Genomic DNA, 19,845 nt, shown 5'->3' on the forward strand with positions numbered 1-19,845 from the left:
TTAAAAAATAAAATATAAAATCCGATAAAAAATATATATTTTTTTAGTTTTATATTTATTGTCTCTTTTTCCATCTTATCTCAAGTGAGGCTCGCTAGCGAAGTTCCATCTAGATATGGTTGAAAAGAGCGATGATAAGCCAGATGGCAAGAGTTGGTGCATACGAGCGTACCATCAGCATCAGACTGAGAGTTGGTAAAGTGCATTCAAGATCAATCAAAACTAACCAAGTCAAGCTCCATTTATTTCTTTGTATTTATTTGTTCAAGAGCTATACTTTATTGAGGTTACATATTACTTTTTATATTCTATTGTGACAAGTTTTAGAGACTGAAACTTGGAGAAAGGTCCATCCAAACCGTAAATTGGATTGTATTGAGCCTGGAGAATGGGGATAGGCTCGTTGTTGGTTTTAATTAATTAGCGATGAAAATTAACTTGGTTGATTGTGAACCTGAGTAAAACAATCGGGCTATAATTTTGAAAAGATTATAGTGGAAATTTTCAAGACGAGTGTCTTAAAGAGTCGACGTAGATGCAGGGTTAGCACCAAACCACTATAAATTTTGTATATTTGTGTTGCTTAATTTGTCTGCATTGATTTTCTGCATACTCACTTATTAGTTAATTGCTATTAATGTTCACCTATCAAGTTTTTATTCAGTTGCATTATATTTAAATTTTCGAGAAACCGAATTTACCCTCCGCCTCTTAGGCTGCATAGCTAGGCAACAACAACTCTGTTATAAAGCTGCATGTACACCGCCATTGCAATGAATGAACTATGTAAGTACTTTCTAGCAATCTTTCAAGAAAGTTGAAAACAACCCTGCAATAAAATGGACGAACTCTGCAATTTCAATGCCCGAATTTTGTGAGAATCTTGCAAAAAAAAAAAAAAATCCATTACAAACTTGCATGAATTTTGTGAAAAACTCTCTCACACTTTGCTACATTGTTGTAAACAAAACTATTACGAACCAAAATGAGTACCACTATTACAATGCATGAATTTTGTGGGAGCCAAGCAACTCTATTATAAACTTGCATGAACTAGACAATTACAATGCACAAACTTTGTAAGGATTCTTACAGCCTCTCAACAATATTGCAAACAACTCTATTACAATCCTAAATGACACTATTATTGCAAGACATTAACATTGAGAGAACTCTCCTATGACCTTTCTCAAATGCTACAAACAATTTTGATTCAAACCTCCACCTAGCATTGTAGAAATTTGCGAGAGCACTCTTACAGTGTTTCAAGGATATTGAAAATAACTCTACTACAAACATGTGTAATATCCACTATTGCAATGATCGAACTCGGTGAGAACACTATTACATCCTTGCATAAACGTCGCAAGCAAGTTTATTTCAAACCTGAACAAACTTTCCTATTACAATGCATCAATTTTGTGAGAGCCTTGCAAACAACTCTATTCCAAACATGCATGGACACCAATATTGTGGTGAGCACTGTGAGAACTCCCTAACAACCTAGAATAATGTTATAAATAACTTTATTATAAATAGACACGACCTATGTTATTACAATGCATGAACATCTAAAGATGCTTGCAAGAATATTGTTGTCATCTTTGTTACAAATTTACATGAATCACGCTATTGCAGTGCTTGATCTGTTTGAGAACTATTGGTGTGGACACCAGTACCGGACCGTCTGTTACACAGGGCCACGGTCGTTGCAGGAGGATGGTCCAGCCACTTTCGTTGTGGCTGAATTGACTTTATGTTATTTTATTTTGTTTTATTTTATGTTGATTGGGTTTGTTTGCATATTGTCATTTTAGGGTCTTTATGGGATTATTTTATTTGTAGGAGTCTTTTTGTTATTTCTTGACCTTATAGATATGGGTCCATGCACTTGTTTAGGGTTATTGAATGATTGAATGAAAATAGCCTCATTTTCTCTGAAATCTTGGTGTGAAGCCATGGCCAGAGCCAGGTGAGAAGTCTGATTCTTCTTTCTCCTCCTCCTCTTCTCTTTTTCCTCCTTCTTCCCTTTCCTCCCTGCAGTTGTCCTGCATCAACTATCTTACATTCTTTTATATTGTCGCAAACAAATTTCACTATTATAATGCATGGACTTCACTAGTGAAAAAGCTCTAACAACCTCAAATGAACACCTTTATTGCGATGCATGAACTTTAAGAAAAATCTCTAACAACCTCATAAGAATGATTGAAAAAATCATCCATATTATAATTGCGCGGGCTCTACTATTGCAATGTACAAATTTTGTGAGAACACTCTCATAGTTTTGCATGAATTATGTGAACAAATTTGTTACATGTATGATCTCCACTATTGCAATCCTCAAACTCTGTGATAATGCTCTTACAATCTTTTGTAATATTGCAAACAATGTTGCCGGTTAGTATGAATTCTTCTATAGCAATGTATCAACTTTGGAGAGCTTTGCAAGAATGTTGCAACTCTTGCAAGGCTCTCACAAAGTTTTTGCTTTGCAATAATAGAGTTTGTATTGGTTCATAATAGAGTTGCTTGCAACACTATTGCAAGGCCGTAGGAGTGTCTAAGCAAGATGGTAAGAAACTTCTCTAGTTTGGACCTTCAATTCCAAAAGATGATGGAGCAAGAAAGGTTACGCATTGTTGGGAAGGGGCATCGAATTTAGAAGGCATCAACATGAGACAATAAACAAATTAATCAAACAACAAGATTATTCTGACTTTAGTGATTGTGACATTTTTTTAAATTACTTTAGCGAAAAGCACATTCGCAGGAGAAGATAAATTTACAATTAGTTTTCAATGTGACATGCCTAGCTACTAACTAACATACATCTATCATTTGTTGATGCACCCAAGTATAGGAGAAGATAAATTTATAATTAGTTTTCAATGTGACATGCCTAGCTGCCAACTAACATACATCTATCATTTGTTGATGCATCCAAGATAGATGGCGCACCGCGATGAATGCACGTTCATCTTAGCACACTAGCGAATGACAAATGGATTATTGACAAAGAAAATCCTACACTTAATCATGCAACTAGAGTACAGTTTTGCTATAATTTTTTTGATGGATTGTGCACTTTTATTTAGCCACCCTAGAAGAATGCTAGATAAATCCTATTGATTTCTTTTATTAAAAATATCACTTTCTGTTGCTGGAAATTTGACCCGGGGGCGGCCGTCGGTTGAGAGGGTGGAGCTCCAGCGAGAACTGGCGGGCGGCGATCCGTCGGCGGGCGGCGTCATCCGTAGGGCCTGCAAAAAAGCTGGTGGCCGGAGTTTCCGGCGCCGGCCATCCGATGCCTAAGTCAGAGGGGGGCAAAAGTATAGGGAAAAAATGTATATCCAGGGTTTCAGCGTCCAGCCCCCTCTAAGGTGGGAGGGTTCCCCTTTTATAGAGGGGTATTGGATTACCTGTGATATGACGGGGCGGAGTTATCGTATGATTGAGCATGTCGTATGAATTAATGCAGGATTGTGTGAATTAATGCCTTGCCATAGGAGATTAGGCCGGGGCCAAGGAGCTGTCATGGCTGATCAGATGCAACCGAGCGGATTTGCCGTGGAGGGCTTGAGATCCGTAGATAGCAGGAGCCATGCGTATTAATTGTTGAGTAAGCCGGGGCTCTGCAGAGTCCATGCGCATTAATTGTTGAGTAAGCTGGAGGTCTGCAGAGTCCATGCTCATTAATTGTTAGCGGCAGTGGCAGGGGATGGTCTCTGGTCGAGCTGCAGAAAGATGTGACCGTGGCAGGTGGATGGTGAGGTCAGGCTTCCGAGGTCGGAAGCTCTCAGGTCGGGTGCCTGGTCGGGCGCCAGGTCGGGCGTTTGAGGTCGGGCGTCAGGTCGGATGTTTGAGGTCGGGCGTCCCTGATCACGTGCTGGTGACATACTCACGTGCTTTGGGGGGACTTGTATTTCTCCCAACACTACCCTCCGACTTTCGAGTTCGAGTTGCTCGCGAGCTCGGACGTGGGAAGTAGTGGCTTTCATTGCAGTGGTGGGGGCCAGGGAGATTTAAATTATGCCGGCGCTCCGCGCGCTTTGGAGGCGTTTTTAATGAGAGGAGAGGGGGCAACACCCTTTCGTCCTTCGAGGTTGCCTCGTGTAGTGGGCTCATGATGGGGCTCCGGGATCCGACGGGACACCGCCTCGATTCCGTATTCGAGGCGCCAGTCCGGAATGAATGCGCTGCTTCAGCTTTCGGGGCCGACACGTGGCGCAATCTAGACGGAAGGCGGGATCCAGCCCTGCCGATCTGGGCCGTCGGGAGGGTCTATATAAACCCCTCAATCTGGCCCTAAAAAGGTCTCGCTTGGCTGCTTCCCTCTTTTTCGCCGCTTCCATTCTCCTGTTCTCCTTTTCCAGTCATGACAGAGCCTCCCCGGCGGTGCCCTAGGGCAATTTCCAGCGATCCCCCTCGTAGGTCACCTCCCCACATTAGTTAGGGGGTTTTCTTTCTTCTTCTTTCATTTTTATTCCTTCTAAAATAGGTTTTGTCCAAGTGAGGTCGGGTCGAGTCTGTCGGGGGAGGAACTGGAGCTGGTCCGCACCCGATTCTTTTTTTGGCCCGGGTTTCACCTCGAAACTGTGGGGCCGGAGGACAGGGTGACGCGACCACCTCCAGGTCGCATCGGAGTGCATGTCGAGACACTCTGGGCCGGCCTGCGGTTCCCTCTTCATGAGTTCGTGAACGACTTGCTGGTGGAGTACCAACTCGTCCCAGCACAGCTCGCTCTGAACTCGTAGAGGACCTTTGTCGAGTTTTTGTCCCTTTGCCTTGCGCATGGGATCCCGACTTCGGTGAGCATCTTCCGCCGGTGTTTCTTATTGAAGACGAACCCGGCAGACGGAGAGTGGCTATACTTCGCCTTTCGGGGTGGTATGTCACTTTTCCGAGGTGCCCCTTCCTCTATCCATGAGTGGAAGGGGAGATTTTTCTTTCTTGCGTCCGAGTTGCTGTGCGGATTCGATCCGAGGTGGGGGCATCCCCAGCTGAAGGCCCTCAACAGGCTCTCCGAGCTCACGGCGGACGAGCAGAGGGTTCTCGACGCTCTGCGGAGTCTCGGGAAGGACATCAACCTGACCGGCCTCCTAAGAGAGGAGGCTTTGGTGAACATCGGCCTGAGCTCGGCGCGCCCCGAGGGTAAGAGCAGTCGTATTGCTTTGTTTTCTGTCTTATTTGTTTCCTTCTTTCCTTACTTAGAGTTTTTCTTCTTTTCTTTGTTTCAGATATTCTCCACATGCCGATCAGCAACACATCTCTCTTCTCCCATCTGAAGAGGAGGGCTGCCGAGGCCGGTGGGGCTCTTCCCGAGCCTCGAAAGAAGACCAGGCCGGCTGCTACTTCCGCCCCCGCCGAGGCAAGGGGCTTTGGGGCCGGGACGTTGGGGTCTGCCCGGGAGAGGGACCCAGTCACCGAGCATACGAGCTCGGGTTCTGGGGGGGCGTCGGACTCGGCGCCTTCAACACATCCCACCCCCATCTCCCAACGAGCAAGCCGACTGTCCATCTGCGGCGCTCGGGGGCCGAGCCGAGCAGGGGCCCCGGGGTCTCGAGCACGTCCCGCCCCGTCGCTACGAGCTCGGGCGGGCCGAGTTCTTCGGGGGGCGGAGGATGTTCTGGGGGGGAGTCGGCCGACCCAGAGTCTTCGCCACGAGGGCAGCTCGGCCTTCCGGGACGGTGACGTCGCGCGCGCAGTGTTATGCGCGCGATGCTCCCGGCCGACCAGGCCGAGTTCAGAGCCCTTGGGCTCGAAGAAGTTGTCGACCAGACGTACCGCAATATTGTTCGGGTAAGCCGCCTTCTCATTTTGTCTTTAGTCATCGGTATTCTCTTCGTTTTCACTTATCGTTGTTTTTCCTGCAGCATATTCACGAAATCGACACTCTGGTATTCATCGCCTTGGAATGCCAGAATGAGTCTCGGTGATTTCACAGACAACTGGAGTCGGCCAAGAAGAGGCTTGCAGAGTCGGAGGCCGCGTTGGCGGAAGCCATTGCACAGAGGGAGGCCACTAAGGTCGGGCGGCGAGCGATCGTCGACGAGCTCGAAGAAGAGAGGGCCGCGCATGCTCTGGCAAGATCAAAGCTGTGCGCCTCCGAGGCGCGCCTTGCTGAGGCTCGTTCTGAAGCCGCCGGCTACAAGTACGAGGGCGGAGTTCTCCGCCTGAAGGTCGAGCAGCTTGAGGCCCGAGAGAAGAAGGCACTCGAGCGAGCTGAGAATGCCGTGAAGCTCTTCAAGGAGTCGGAAGAGTTCCGCGACATGCTGGAGGAGGAGACCGTGGACGGATTCCTCCGGAGTTTTGAAAATTTTCGGAGGTAGATGGCGCGATACTGCCCCCAACCCGACCTTTCGGGAATCCGTCCAAGATCGGGGTTTGGCGCGGAGAGTGAGTTCGACCTGCCCTCGGCACTTGAGGACGAGGGGGAGGCCGCCGAGACCGAGGTTGAGGGAGAAATCACCGAGACCGAGGTCGGGGGACAGGTCGCCGAGACCGAGGCCGCCGAGGCCGATCAATCGGCTCTAGTGGCTCCCGCTGGGGAGGTTGCCGGGGGAGTTCCCGAGACTGTTGGTGGAGCTTTGGCCGAGCCTGTTGCGGAAGGTTCCGAGCCGAGTCTCGCCGAGGACCTCCAAGTGATCGTCGTGGACGACCCCGGCACCGATGAAGTCGCCGCCTCCTGAGACTTGTTATCTTTTTTTGTTTTTTCCTTTTGTTCTTCTTTTGTTGTAAGCAAGGTCGGCCTCCAAACTTATCGTACGGCCGGTCCTTAATTTTGTACTTCAGCCTTCGGGCTTTTGTTAATGAAAGAACTTCCTTTGTAAATTCATGTTTACCTTTCTTTTCTTTGCGTAATAGGTAAGCTTTTGCTTTAATCGTTTGAGCTGAGTCCTTTCCAGTGAGTTCCTCTAAGTGTTCGAGCTCGGCTAAGCTCATAGACTTAGGTTCGGATTGTGTTTGCTAAGTTATTAAGCTTAGGTCCGATAAGGATGGCATTTAGGCACCGGGCCCAGATCTCAGGAAAATTCACTAAGTCTTTGAGCTCGGCCAGGTTTGTAGACTTAAGTCCCGCGGACTTGAGTTTCAACCATGTTAGCTAAGTCAAATTCTCTTCAATGAATTTCTCTAAGTCTTCGGACTCGGCTAAGTTCGTAGACTTGGATTCCGTAGATTTATGTTTCGATCGCATTCGCTAGGGAAGGCTCCAAGCTCAGACTTTAGGAAAATTCACCAAGTCTTCAAGCTCGGATTTGAATCTCGCCAGGCCCTTGAGCCTGGCTCCTAAATTTCTAAGGCACTAAGCTCGGGCCTCGGACCCCGAAGGGGTTTTGTTAGGCCTTCAGATTTATCTTCCAAAATATTTGGCCAAGTTTTTGAGCTCAGCTTTTCGGACGCAGGTTTAGAAAAAGTTTTGGGGTCGGTCTCCGAGGAGACCGTAGACCAAAATCGAGTTGCCGTTGGAGCCTTCACGGCTGTTGGCCTCGGGCCTAGTCGAGGTTCCGACAAGTAGAATCGAAACCTATGGTGAGTGCCTCGGCACTTCTGAGCTCGACCATAGTACCAAAGGTCGGGGTCATCGCTGTGGACTGGCGTTGACTTTTCGATGTTTGGGCTCGGCCGAGCCCTCATTCGGAGGGGTCTGTATGGGCTGAAATGGAGATCACAAATGAGGAGAGCATGCACGGAGTCGATGGGATTTCGGCCTATGGTCGACTCAGAAGAGCATCCCGACCTTGGTCAGGGGAAGTCCCGAGCTTGCTCGGGATCTTATTAGTGATATAAGTAAATAGATGTAATGGAGCATGTGCTAAGCGGGATGTACCTTTCGCACCATTGGGGTCGGGTGCCCTATGTTGAAGCAAGCCACTTCGTTCCTCGGCCAGCTTTCGGAGGCGTTCTTCGGCCTAGGATCCGCTTCAGGGACACCGGCACATTAGGAGATGTTGCCGTTGTTGGGGATTTGCGTAGGTGTTGTTCCGTTGTCGTCGTTAAGTGCCACGAAGGGCCACGAAGGTCCTACCCATTTTTTGGGGTCGAGGGAGCCTGGGCTCGCTGTCAACTTTTCGGAGCATCCCGACCTTGGTCGAGGAGGCGCTATGGGGGGCTGCGAAGGTACTATCCCATTGTTGATGTCAAGTGCCACGGAGGACCGTGAAGGTACTACCCCGTCTTTCCGAGGTCGAGGGAGCCTGGGCTCGCTGTCGACTTATCGAGGCATCCCGACCTTGATCGAGGAGGCGCAACGGGAGGCCGCAAAGGTACTACCCCGTTGTTGATGTCGAGCGCCATGGAGGGCCGTGAAGGTACTACCCCGTCTTTCCGAGGTCGAGGAGGCTTGGGCTCGTTGTCGACTTATCGGGGCATCCCGACCTTGGTCGAGGAGGCGCTACAGAGGGCCGCGAAGTGTTAGATGTATGCCCTAGAAGCCAATCTGGCTGACACATTATTAATTCTGGGATATAAATTTGTACTTGACTTTATTATTATTGAATAATAAATGGGCATCTTTTCATTCATATTGTTTATGTGTCTATGAATCGTCCAAGGAATTAATAAGATGATGATACATATTCTCAAGAGTTGAGAATTTGAGTCATGTATCATTGATGATTAATTTTTAAAATGCTCCTGATCAATGGACCATCACGAGGATGGTGATCGATCCGATCAGTGCACAGATCGTTTCCTTATGGATGGACGAGACTCGAGTCCACAGTGTGGGAACACTGAAGTGATAGTGCAGGTGCTTGTTAGAGAACAAGGGTACTGAGCATGACCAAGACAAGAAGTCACTTGGATGTCTATCCACTCGTCAGTGACTTGCTTGATGTTGCAGTAGTATGACTGGTCCTTTGACCTGCGGTGCTTCGGCTGCTCACAGTGAGATTATTGTAGTTTGACTGCACATACACATGGTCTCTAGTCATATGGGTCCTTGTAGTGTAGATTGGCTGCAGTAAGTTTACTGTAGGAGTAGGGTACACACCTACATGGAATCTATCGACCTTGATAGATGAGGAGTGATCCTATGTGATTTATTAGACTGAGTTCTAAGACCTTGGCTAGGGCAGTAATATACAGTGAAGAAAGAGTTTTCCACTATCGAACTCAAGTCAAATAAATCTATACATATGACAGACGACGAGGTTTGACGAGTTATCCATGACCTCCGGTCTGTAGGGATCCACCATAGAAGGACTGTATCATACGATAACTGCACCTAGAGGTTCATCATTCTATTCTGCTGGGTGGCCACTATATAATGCTAGGTGTCACTGGTGGATGGTGAGACTCACAGGGATCATCTTGATGGTCGATAAACCCTGATAAGTTGAGTTGAAATTGTTTCAACCCATTGAAAGGAGTTTTCAATGATATTGTGATAGAGATCGCAATATATCTCACTACCAGTCAGAATGGAACCTATGGGGTCACACACATTAGAGTTAATGACCGATCCGATGATTGAATGTGATTAGGAATCACAAATAATCAATTAGATTGATAAATGGATAACCCGCTAAGAGTTAATAGTTGGAAGAAGGAACAATTGCAATCAGATTGCAATTTAATTTAATTAATTAAATTTAATTAATTGGACTTGATCATGAGTCCTACTTGGAGTAGGATCCTTGGAGTCCTAATTGGATTAGGATTTTAAATTAAATTAGAATCCTATTTGGAATAGGATTTCTAAAGTCCTAATTGTCTTAGGGCTGAAATTTAATAAGTCCTAATTAGATTAGGATTATTTTAAGTCCTAATTAATTTTAAATTTAATCTAATTAATTTTATGACTCCTAATTGGATTAGGATTGAAGAGTTCAATAGAGTCATGGTTCAATTAAATCCTAATTAGATTAGGATTTGGAGGAAATTGAAATGGGTTCATAAAAATTCTATTTTGACTAGGATTAGACTCATACAATGGACCCAAATTAAATCACCTTTTAATTTGATTAAATGGGAGATATAATTGGACTTGAGGGAGGGGCCCACGCCCCTCCCCTTGGGAATTGCGATGAAGAAAAAGGAGGGGCGTAAGCCCCTCCTTGCTGCCGAATTGGGGAGATAAGGGTGTGCTCCTAAAAATTAGGAGCTCATCCTTATCTCATGGAGAAATAAAAGGAGGAGGGGTTCGGCCCCTCCTCTTATCCTTCTTTTGGTGTTCACGGCAGCAAAGACATCCCCTTCCTCCTCCTTTCATCCGCAAGCAAGAGAAGAGGAAGAAGAATCCTTGGTGGCTCTCCTCCTTCTTCATTCTTGGTTCCAACAAAAGAAAAGGGAAAAGGCTGAAAGTGTTTTATTCTTGTTCCCTTTGATCCGTCCTTCTTCCTCCACCTCCCTAGGCATTCAAGAGTTGATTGAAAGGAAGGACTTCAGCCATCAAAAGCCATCTTTGCAAGGGAGCTAGCACCCTGGGGAGATACGTAGGCTTCGATCGAATCATTACCTCGTATGGATACCCGTAGAGGCCGGACGCATGTGCCGCTTCCATCGAACCTTATACAAATCCACATGAATCAGATTTGCGGAGACCATCTACCCGCACAAGGTGAAGATCTAATCTTCTTAATGATTTAAAAATACTTTAAAGTAATTTAATTCTAATCTATCTACAAACGAATGGTTTAAAATACGTTCATGCGATGAACGGATCCCGCATAGTTTTTCCGCTGCAATTTGAAAATTATTTCGAATTTTTATGGCATATGTGGGATCATAACAGACGCGAAGGTACTACCCCGTTGTTGATGTCGAGCGCACGGAGGGCCGCAAAGGTACTATCCCGTCTTTTCGAGTCGAGGGAGCCTGGGCTCGATGTCGACTTATCGGGGCATCCCGACCTTGGTCGAGGAGGCGCTACGGGGGGGCGCGAAGGTACTACCCTGTTGTTGATGTCGAGGGCCACGGAGGGCCGCCAAGGTACTACCTCGTCTTCCCGAGGTCGAGGGAGCCTGGGCTCACTGTCGACTTTTCGGGGCATCCCGACCTTAATCGAGGAGGCACTATGGGGGGCCGCGAAGGTATTATCCCGTTGTTGGTGTCGAGCGCCACGGAGGGCCACGAAGGTACTATCCCGTCTTTCCGAGATCGAGGAAGCCTGGGCTCGCTGTCGACTTATCGGGGCATCCCGACCTTAGTCGAGGTTTTTGAGGGAGATCGAGACCGAGCTCGATGTCGTCGCGGTGGGGTGTTCCAGGCTTGATTGGGGCATCCGAACTTGATCGGGCATCCGAACTTAGTCGGGCATCCGAGCTTGGTCGGGTTTTCTGAGGATCACAAAGGTCCCGATGTCAAGAGGAGCACGAAATAGTCAAGAAAAAGTTGTAAATAAACTAACATGAAGAGAAGGCGAGAATCATGTTCCCAATTGTCGAGGACCCCTTAGGGTTTTACTGGTAGTACATCCGGAGGTTTTCAGAGTTCCAGCTTCGTGGGATGAGGGTCCCCTCGAGAGACTTCAGCTTGTATGCTCCGGGCCGCTAGACTCGCGCGACCCGGTAGGGTCATTCCCAATTAAGGGCTAGCTTTTCCTGCTCGGTTGGCTGGGAAGCTTCCGCTCTCCTGAGGACGAGATCACCTGCCTTGAAAAGTTTGGCTTTTACTCTGGAGTTGTAGTATTGTGCCGTTTTTTGTTGATATCTCACCATGCGAACTCGGGCGGCTTCCCTTGTCTCCTCGACAAGGTCCAGGTTGCCCCTGAGTTGGGAGGAGTTGGAGGCCGCATCATAATGTTCCACTCTTGGAGAGGGGAGTCCAACTTCCAGGGGGATAACAGCTTCTGTTCCATATGCCAGATTGAAGGGGGTCTCACCGGTAGGGAGTCGGAAGGTGGTTCTATAAGCCCAGAGGACATTGTAGAGGTCTTCGACCCATTGCCCCTTGGATCGGTCGAGTCTGGTCTTAAGTCCCTGGAGGATGGTGTGATTCGTCACCTCGATTTCTCCATTTGTCTGTGGATGGGCGACCGAGGTGAAGCGGTGATCGATATCGAGCTCGAAGCAGAATTCTCTAAAACAAACGTTATCGAACTGACGGCCGTTGTCAGATATAAGGATGCGGGGGAGTCCGAATCTCCAAATTACTGACTTCCAAACAAAGTCACGCATCTTCTGCTCGGTGATCCGGGCCACTGGTTCGGCTTCGACCCATTTGGTGAAGTAATCGATGGAGACGACCAAAAATTTTCTCTGTCCGGTAGCCAGGAAAAATGGTCCTAGGATATTGATCCCCCACTAGGCGAATGGCTAGGGAGCACCGATCGAGGTCAGCGGGGCCGAAGGCCGGTGTTGGATGTTGGCATTCTGCTGGCATTGATCGCACCTTCGGACGAAGTCCGTTGCATCCTTTTGAAGCGTGGGCCAATAGTATCCCTGGCGCAGGATTTTGTGGGCCAATGCCCGGCCTCTAAGATGGTTCCTGCATATTCCTTCATGAAACTCTTGCATGGCGTAGTCCGCCTTTGACGGGCGGAGGCATCTGAGGAGAGGAGAGGTGATGAAGTTCTGGTAGAGCTTGCCTTCATATAATATGTATCGTAAGGCTAGACGCCTAATTCGGCGAGCTTCAGGCTCATTACTGGGGAGGGCTTCATTTTGCAGATAGCTGACGAGCTCATCCATCCAGCTCGGCTCAGTATCGATGAAGAGGGTCGGCTCAGGCTCTTCCATGCTGGGCGTTTGGAGATATTCGAGCATTGTTGCCTTAGGAAGCTCGCTCATACGAGAGGTCGCTAGCTTCGATAGTTCGTCCGCTCTCAGATTCTCCATCATGGGAATATGCTGGATGTTGAAGGAGCTCATAGTAGAGGTGAGGTCCCGCATCTTCTGGAGATATTTTTGCATCGTCGATTCTTTGGCTTCGAAGTCTCTCAAGATCTGGCTCACGACCAATTGGGAGTCACTGAAGACCTTTAGGTCTTCTACATTCAACTCCTTCGCCAGTTTGAGCCCGGCAACGAGCGCCTCGTATTCTGCCACGTTGTTCGAGGTAAAAAATTTGAGGCGTAAAGCCTGCTCTGCGACTACCCCGTCCGGGTTGGTGAGAATGAGGCCTGCCCCGCTACCCCCCGAGGTCGAGGAGTCATCCACATGTAGAGTCCATGGTTGCCTCGGGGTTTCCATCGCTGGCGCGGGTGCGAGCTCAGAATTATCCGGCAAGGTGCACTCCACAATGAAGTCAGCGAGCGCCTAGGCTTTGATTGCCGGCCTCGGTCGGTATTCGAGGTCGAACTCTCCGAGCTCGACTGCCCACTTTGCGATCCTCCCGGCACGATCCGACCGCTGTAGGATCTGCTTCATAGGCTGGTCGGTCAATATGGCCACAGTGTGGGCCTGGAAGTAAGGTCGGAGCCTCCGAGCTGAGGTGACCAGGGAAAAATTTATTTTCTCCAGTTTGGAATATCTTGTCTCAGCATCCCTCAGGACCCGGCTGGCGTAGTACACTGGTATTTGGAGTTTGTTCTCTTCTCGGACCAGGACCGAGCTTACCGCAACTGGGGAGATGGCCAGGTACAAATAGAGGCGCTCACCGTGCTGGGGTTTGGTAAGTAGCGGCGAAGAAGCAAGGAGGTGCCTAAGCTCTTCAAAAGTTTGCTGGCATTTCTCGGACCATAAGAAGTCTTTCGGTCGCTTGAGAATTTTGAAGAATGGGAGGCATCGCTCGGCCGACCTGGAGACAAATCTTTCTTGGGCTGCGACCCGGCTTGTGAGCTGCTGGACCTCCTTGACCGTCTTTGGTGGCACCATCTCTTGCAGAGCTCGGATTTTCTCGGGATTTGCTTCGATTCCACGCTGGGTGACTATGAAGCCAAGAAATTTGCCCAAGGTGACTCCGAATGCGCACTTAGCAGGGTTGAGCTTCATCCGATACTTTCTGAGTGTGGAGAACGTCTCATTGAGGTCAGCCACATGATCCTTGGTCGTTCGGCTCTTTACCAGCATGTCGTCCACATAGACCTCCATTTTTCGGCCTATTTGATTTTTGAAGATTTGGCTAACCAGTCTTTGATATGTTGCTCCGGCATTCTTCAACCCGAACGACATCACTTTATAGCAGTAGAGGCCCTTGTCGGTGATGAAGGCTGTCTTTTCCTCGTCTTCCGACGCCATTCGGATTTGATTATATCCCGAGAAGGCATCCATGAAGGTCAGCAACTAGTGTCCCAAGGTAGAGTCGACAAGTTGGTCGATGCTGGGAAGCGGAAAGCTGTTCTTTGGGCAGGCTTTGTTCAAATCGGTGTAGTCCACGTACATACGCCACTTCCCATTGGATTTCTTCACGAGGACCACGTTGGCGAGCCAATCTGGATAGGAGACCTCCCGGATGAAGCTGGCCTCCGAAAGTTTGTCCACTTCCTCGGCCGCTGCTTGTTGTCGTTCTGGGGCGGAGCCCCGTTTCTTCTGCCGCACGGGCCTACAGATCGGCTTCACCTAGAGCCGGTGGACCATGACCTCAGTGTCGATTCCGGGCATGTCGGCGGGCGACCAGACGAAGACGTCCATGTTGGACCGAAGGAATCCGATCAGGTGGTCCCTTTCAAGGGAGCTCAGGCCAGAGCCGACCTACACGGTTAGCTCTAGACAATTCTCTCGCAAAAGAATTTGGGTAAGAAGCTCATCGAGCTCTATCCGTTCTTTCCAGGGGTTGTCCCGCACCTCCAAGGTTTCGATGGGCAGCACCTGGTCTGATACTTGAATTGGCGCCCCGATTGTTTGCTCCTCTTGGCTTGGTGCTTTAGCCAGCTGCTTTGCTTTATAGGTTGCCATGTAGCATCGCTTAGCTACTAACTGGTCCCCCCGAACTTCGCCTATTCCTTGGTTGGTGGGGAACCGCACGAGCAAGTGGTAAGTCGAGACCACAGCTCGGAGGGTGTTAAGCCCTGGTCGCCCAAGAATGACGTTGTAGGCCGAAGGCAGGCGAACCACAAGAAAGTCCGTCCTCACCGTACTTTTTCGGGAGGCGAGCCCGATTGTGACGAGAAAACTGATCTCGCTCTCTACCGGACCAAGTCCCCGATAAATCCGACCAGTGGAGCGTTCATTCTCTGAAGCTGGCTTTCTGTCAATCCCATTCTTTGGTAGGTATGGTAGTACAAAATATTTGCCGAGCTTCCATTATCAATCAAGACGCGCTTTACATCAAACTTATTTACAATCATGGAGATGACCACAACGTCATCATGAGGAGTCTCAACCCCTTCCATGTCCTTGTGCGAGAATGAGATAGCTTCGGAGGTGCGTGGGCGCTTTAGGGGAGTTCTTTCCTCGGTTGGCTCTTCAACCGAGCTTCCTCCTCCAATGGCATTGATGGTGCCAACGATAGGCCTGTTGTCATTTGGATTTTCGGGCGGCACGATATTTTCCACTGGCCTCCTTTTCTCACATTGGTTCCGCACAAATCGATTAAGTACCCCGCGCCGGATGAGCGCCTCGATCTCATCTCGGAGCTGGAAACAATCCTCCGTGTCGTGGCTGTGGTCCCGGTGGAAGCGGCAATACTTCCTAGGGTTGTGCAGGACTCCTACATCCCGCATCGGGGGCGGGGGTCGGAAGAAGTCTCGTCCTTCAATCTCCATTACGATCTCGGCCCAGGGTGCGTTGATGGGAGTGTAGTTCTCGTACCTCCCCGAGTGCATTCGAAGCCGTGGCGGGGATCTCGGTCGAGGTGGGGACCTTGGTCGAAGCCGTCCCTGCTGTCGAGGCGGGCTCCTCAGCCGAGGCTGGTTCCTATCTCGGCGGGGAGATCGGCTTCTCGGGCAGCCGTGCTCCTCGCGGCGATTCCTTTGCTTCTTTGAGGCCGGCTCGGTCACGCCCCGTTTGGAGGCGATAGCCTCCTCGGCCCTCGCATACTTCCGAGCTCGGGCCAGCATTTTGGTGAAATCGGCGGGGAAGCTCTTCTCGATGGAGAAAAAAAATCTGTAGGAGCGAGCCCCAGTCTTCAGTGCCGACATGGCTATTGACTGGTCGAGCTCGCGGACCTCCCAGGTTGCAGTGGTAAAGCGTTCGAGGTATTCTCTGAGGGATTCCCCTTCCTTCTACTTGACATCCAGGAGGGAATCCGATGTTCGCCGCTGGCGCCGGCTGGCAGCGAAGTTGGTGGCGAACTGCCTGCCGAGCTGCTCGAAAGAAGACATCGAGCTCGGCTTCAATCCAGAGAACCAAAGTCGAGTGGTTCCCCAAAGGGTAGCTGGGAAGGCCTTGCAGAGCACAGCCTCCGAGGACCCTTGCAGTGCCATAAGGGCTCGATAACTCTCCAAATGGTCGAGGGGGCCGGTAGTTCCGTTGTAGGGCTCCACTTGAGGCATTTTGAACCTCGGTGGGACCGGCTCATCCTCGATCCGGCAGGACAGGGGGGACTTGGTGGTAAACTCAAAGTCACCCTCGTGCCTTGCCTTCCTGCTATGGAGCGCTTCAACCTGGCGCTCCAGGTTCTCGACCTTCCTGTCGAGCTCCCCAGCCTGGGGGATTGTTACAGTAGTCTGCTCCGACTCGTGGTGGTTCAAAGCTGACTCAGCTTCCGATGGCTGCGGCCTTCAGTCTATGCTCCTCCCCGGCATTTCTCTCCGGAAAGATGTCTGGGCTGAGCCTTGGTGATGACATCGTTGTTCATTATTGGCCCTTGAGGAGCCGTAGAGATTTTGGCCCTGGGGCACTGGTCCGTTCGGAGGAAGCACTGGCTGAGCCTGGGCCTGCGGAGGCGACATAGGCGGGGCTTCCTCACGCTGTAGGCCTTGGACAGCTGCGGCCAAGGCTTGGACCAGCTGCACCAGAATGTTGAACTGCTCCGGCTGGACTTTGGGAACCGGATCAGCGGAGACGGCGAGTCCTGGACGGAGTGTCCAGGACTTGGTGGGAGACGCCGGGAGGCATTAGAGGCTCCTTTACTTCTCAACTTCATGGCCACAACTCGGGCCCTTCCTCTAGCGCCAACTATTGCTGGAAATTTGACCCGGGGGTGGCCGTCGGCTGAGAGGGTGGAGCTCCGGCGAAATGGCGGACAGCGATGCGTCGGCGGGCGGCGTCCTCCGTAGGGCCTGCAAAAAAGTCGGTGGCCGGGGTTTCTGGTGCCGGCCCTCCGATGCCTAAGTCAGAGGGGGGCAAAAGTATAGGGAAAAAATGTATATCCAGGGTTTCAGCGTCCAGCCCCCTCTAAGGTGGGAGGGTTCCCCTTTTATAGAGGGGTACTGGATTACCTGTGATATGACGGGGCGGAGTTACCGTATGATTGAGCATGTCGTATGAATTAATGCAGGATTGTGTGAATTAATGCCTTGCCGTAGGAGATTAAGCCGGGGCCAAGGAGCTGTCATGGCTTATCAGACGCAACTGAACGGATTTGCCGTGGAGGGTTTGAGATCCGTAGATAGCATGAGCCATGCGTATTAATTGTTGAGTAAGCCGAGGGTCTGCAGAATACATGCGCATTAATTATTGAGTAAGCCGGAGGTCTGCAGAGTCCATGCTCATTAATTGTTAGCGGCGGTGGCAGGGGATGGTCTCTAGTCGAGAAGGATGTGACCGCGGCAGGTGGATGGTGAGGTCAGGCTTCCGAGGTCGGGAGCTCTCAGGTCGAGTGCCTGGTCGGGCGCCAGGTCGGACATTTGAGGTCGGGCGTCGCTGATCACGTGCTGGTGACGTACTCACGTGTTTTGGGAGACTTGTATTTCCCCCCAACACTTTAATACTAGTGAACTACTGTTCACTATCCCACTCATTTAGTTTGATTTTTTTATTTTTTATTTTTTTCGGAGAGAAGGTGGGAGGGGGGAGGGGTGTGTACTCTTAACTAGAATACAATTATGATTTCTACTTAGAGAGGAGCACATACAGAAGTGGAAAACAAAAGATGGTAAGAAATATTTCTAAAAGTACAAATGTTAGATGATGTAACAAAGTAGGCAGGAGACTCAAGAGAAGCAAGGGGAATCCATAGACATTTGTGGGGAAACTAGCAAGATAACAATTAGCAATGATTTGCCACTTGTTTATCTTTTATTTAGAATCGTTGCCCTTCTAGTTTTGTGCTCATTTCTTAATTAAACCAAATAATCATGCAGCTAAACACACTTTGTACAACATCCTTGGCTTAACATAAGCTTTACACTAGTGAGGACTTGGGACTTGGGACTTGGGAGAGATGAATTAAAGGGGGGGATCAACTGCCGAAAGCCACGTAACCCCAACTTGACAATAATCGGCAGGGTTTGCTTTGAAAGAGATACGAGACCATTTATTCAAGATATCTTTTGTTTGGTTTATAGTTTACATGGACACAAGAAGGTGATGTAATGACCCTTTGAGTTTTGAGTCACCAATTTCCACCAATTTCCTTTATTGGCATATTTATGTGATGATGGCAGACACACAAAGCTAGCCTGACCGCTAAAGGACTCAAAACACCTATCCTCTCTTGGTAGGACCATAACTAAGGAACCTTCAAAATTAAGCCAGCACACCAATGTAAAGAAATTATTGGCATCCCTTCGACCCAAGCTCAATGCCTATATAAAGCCAAAGTGGGAGAGCAAGCCCCGCATCTCAAGCTTAATGCCACCCTTTCTTTCCTGCTATGACAAAGAAAAAAGTGATAGAAGGATGAAGAACCTCCACTTTCCAACCATTATTCTTCCTCCTCTTCCTCTTCCCAATTACCAACGGAAAAAAATTGAGTACCCTCCAACCATGCAAAACCTAGGTATTCTATATCCTTGGCATACACTACGAAGGCCAAAAGGTTACCAATGCCACCTCGGCCATCATCGAGGTGCCGTCGTGGTCCAACCTCATGACCCTTGTCGGGTTCATGCACTTCAACAACATGGCTGTGTTCGAGAACCTACACCATCAGCAACAACCTACATTGCAAGCTGGTAAGCCAAGCTTAGGGCTTTGATTTTCACGACAAAAAAAGGTCTACATGGCATGGCTGGGCTTCACCTTTCTATTCAACTCAATAAAGCATAAAGGGACCATAAACTTTATCATGCTAATCCTCTCTCAAACAAGACGAGGCGTATCTTGGTAGTTGGCAGCATGGGAGACTTCTTCATGACCTGAGGGATTGTGACACTAATGATTGATACATTTGAGCCTTAAGGTCTATTTTTGCCTTCATTTCGATGTCAAGCTGCATGAGTGACACTATGAAGCAAGAAGTGATCTTGTGAGTTCATAAGGCAGCCCGGAACGTTTTATATTTGATATTTTTAGAACAGTTATGGTTAACTTTTTCTAAATATATGGGGAGTAAATGGTTTCAACTAGTTTCAAAGGGTTTAACTTATTTAAATAAGGAGTAATGGTGAGGTATAAACATTCTTTCTTTTGATATTTTTTGGCGAACCCTCTTTAATATTTTTGAGCTGTTATGATTCCTCAAAACATGAGTGCTACTTTCCAACTGATGGGTTGTCAGCATGCACTTATATATTTGTTATGATGATGTTTCATAGAAGATTTCTTGCTTTGTAACATCAACATCAATTATGAAGTGTGACTATCTGTAACAATCCAGAACCTCACCCAAATTGCTAGCCAGAAGGTATTATTTGAATTTCTTGATCTTGTATAAGTACCCAAGATCTACCCAACGAATAACCGATGTGGAACTAAATACACGTCCATACAGGTCCTCACATACTCCCTCCGTTCAAGCTCTGACGTTCTCGTCAGGCTAAGAATTCAAATCCATTCAAATCTAATCATAAGCACCACGATCGACTCGTGGTCAGCTCCAATTGATCCGTGCTGCAGTGTTTCCTAGTCCACATAAGCTATAAGCCGAGTCGGCTCTGATACCATTTGTAACAATGTAGGATCTCACCCAAATGGT

At 48.7% G+C, this 19,845-nt stretch overlaps 1 protein-coding gene across 1 annotated transcript; it reads right to left on the bottom strand.

The window, feature by feature from the left end:
- Positions 1 to 12,260: 12,260 nt before the first annotated feature.
- LOC148699721 (uncharacterized) lies at positions 12,261 to 13,136 on the bottom strand. Its single transcript, XM_088712892.2, has one exon. It carries the CDS (start codon positions 13,134 to 13,136, stop codon positions 12,261 to 12,263), a length of 876 nt encoding a protein of 291 aa, XP_088569018.2.
- Positions 13,137 to 19,845: the final 6,709 nt, after the last annotated feature.

Source organism: Phoenix dactylifera, chromosome 16 (genome assembly GCF_051530095.1).
Source record: "Phoenix dactylifera cultivar Ajwa chromosome 16, Ajwa_hap1_PhDact_Kaust_v1.1, whole genome shotgun sequence".
Taxonomy (NCBI): Eukaryota; Viridiplantae; Streptophyta; class Magnoliopsida; order Arecales; family Arecaceae; genus Phoenix; species Phoenix dactylifera.

Excerpts from the sequence above, each read along its gene's own strand:
- LOC148699721 (XM_088712892.2), bottom strand. The coding sequence starts at position 13,136 with ATGGAAACCCCGAGGCAACCATGGACTCTACATGTGGATGACTCCTCG.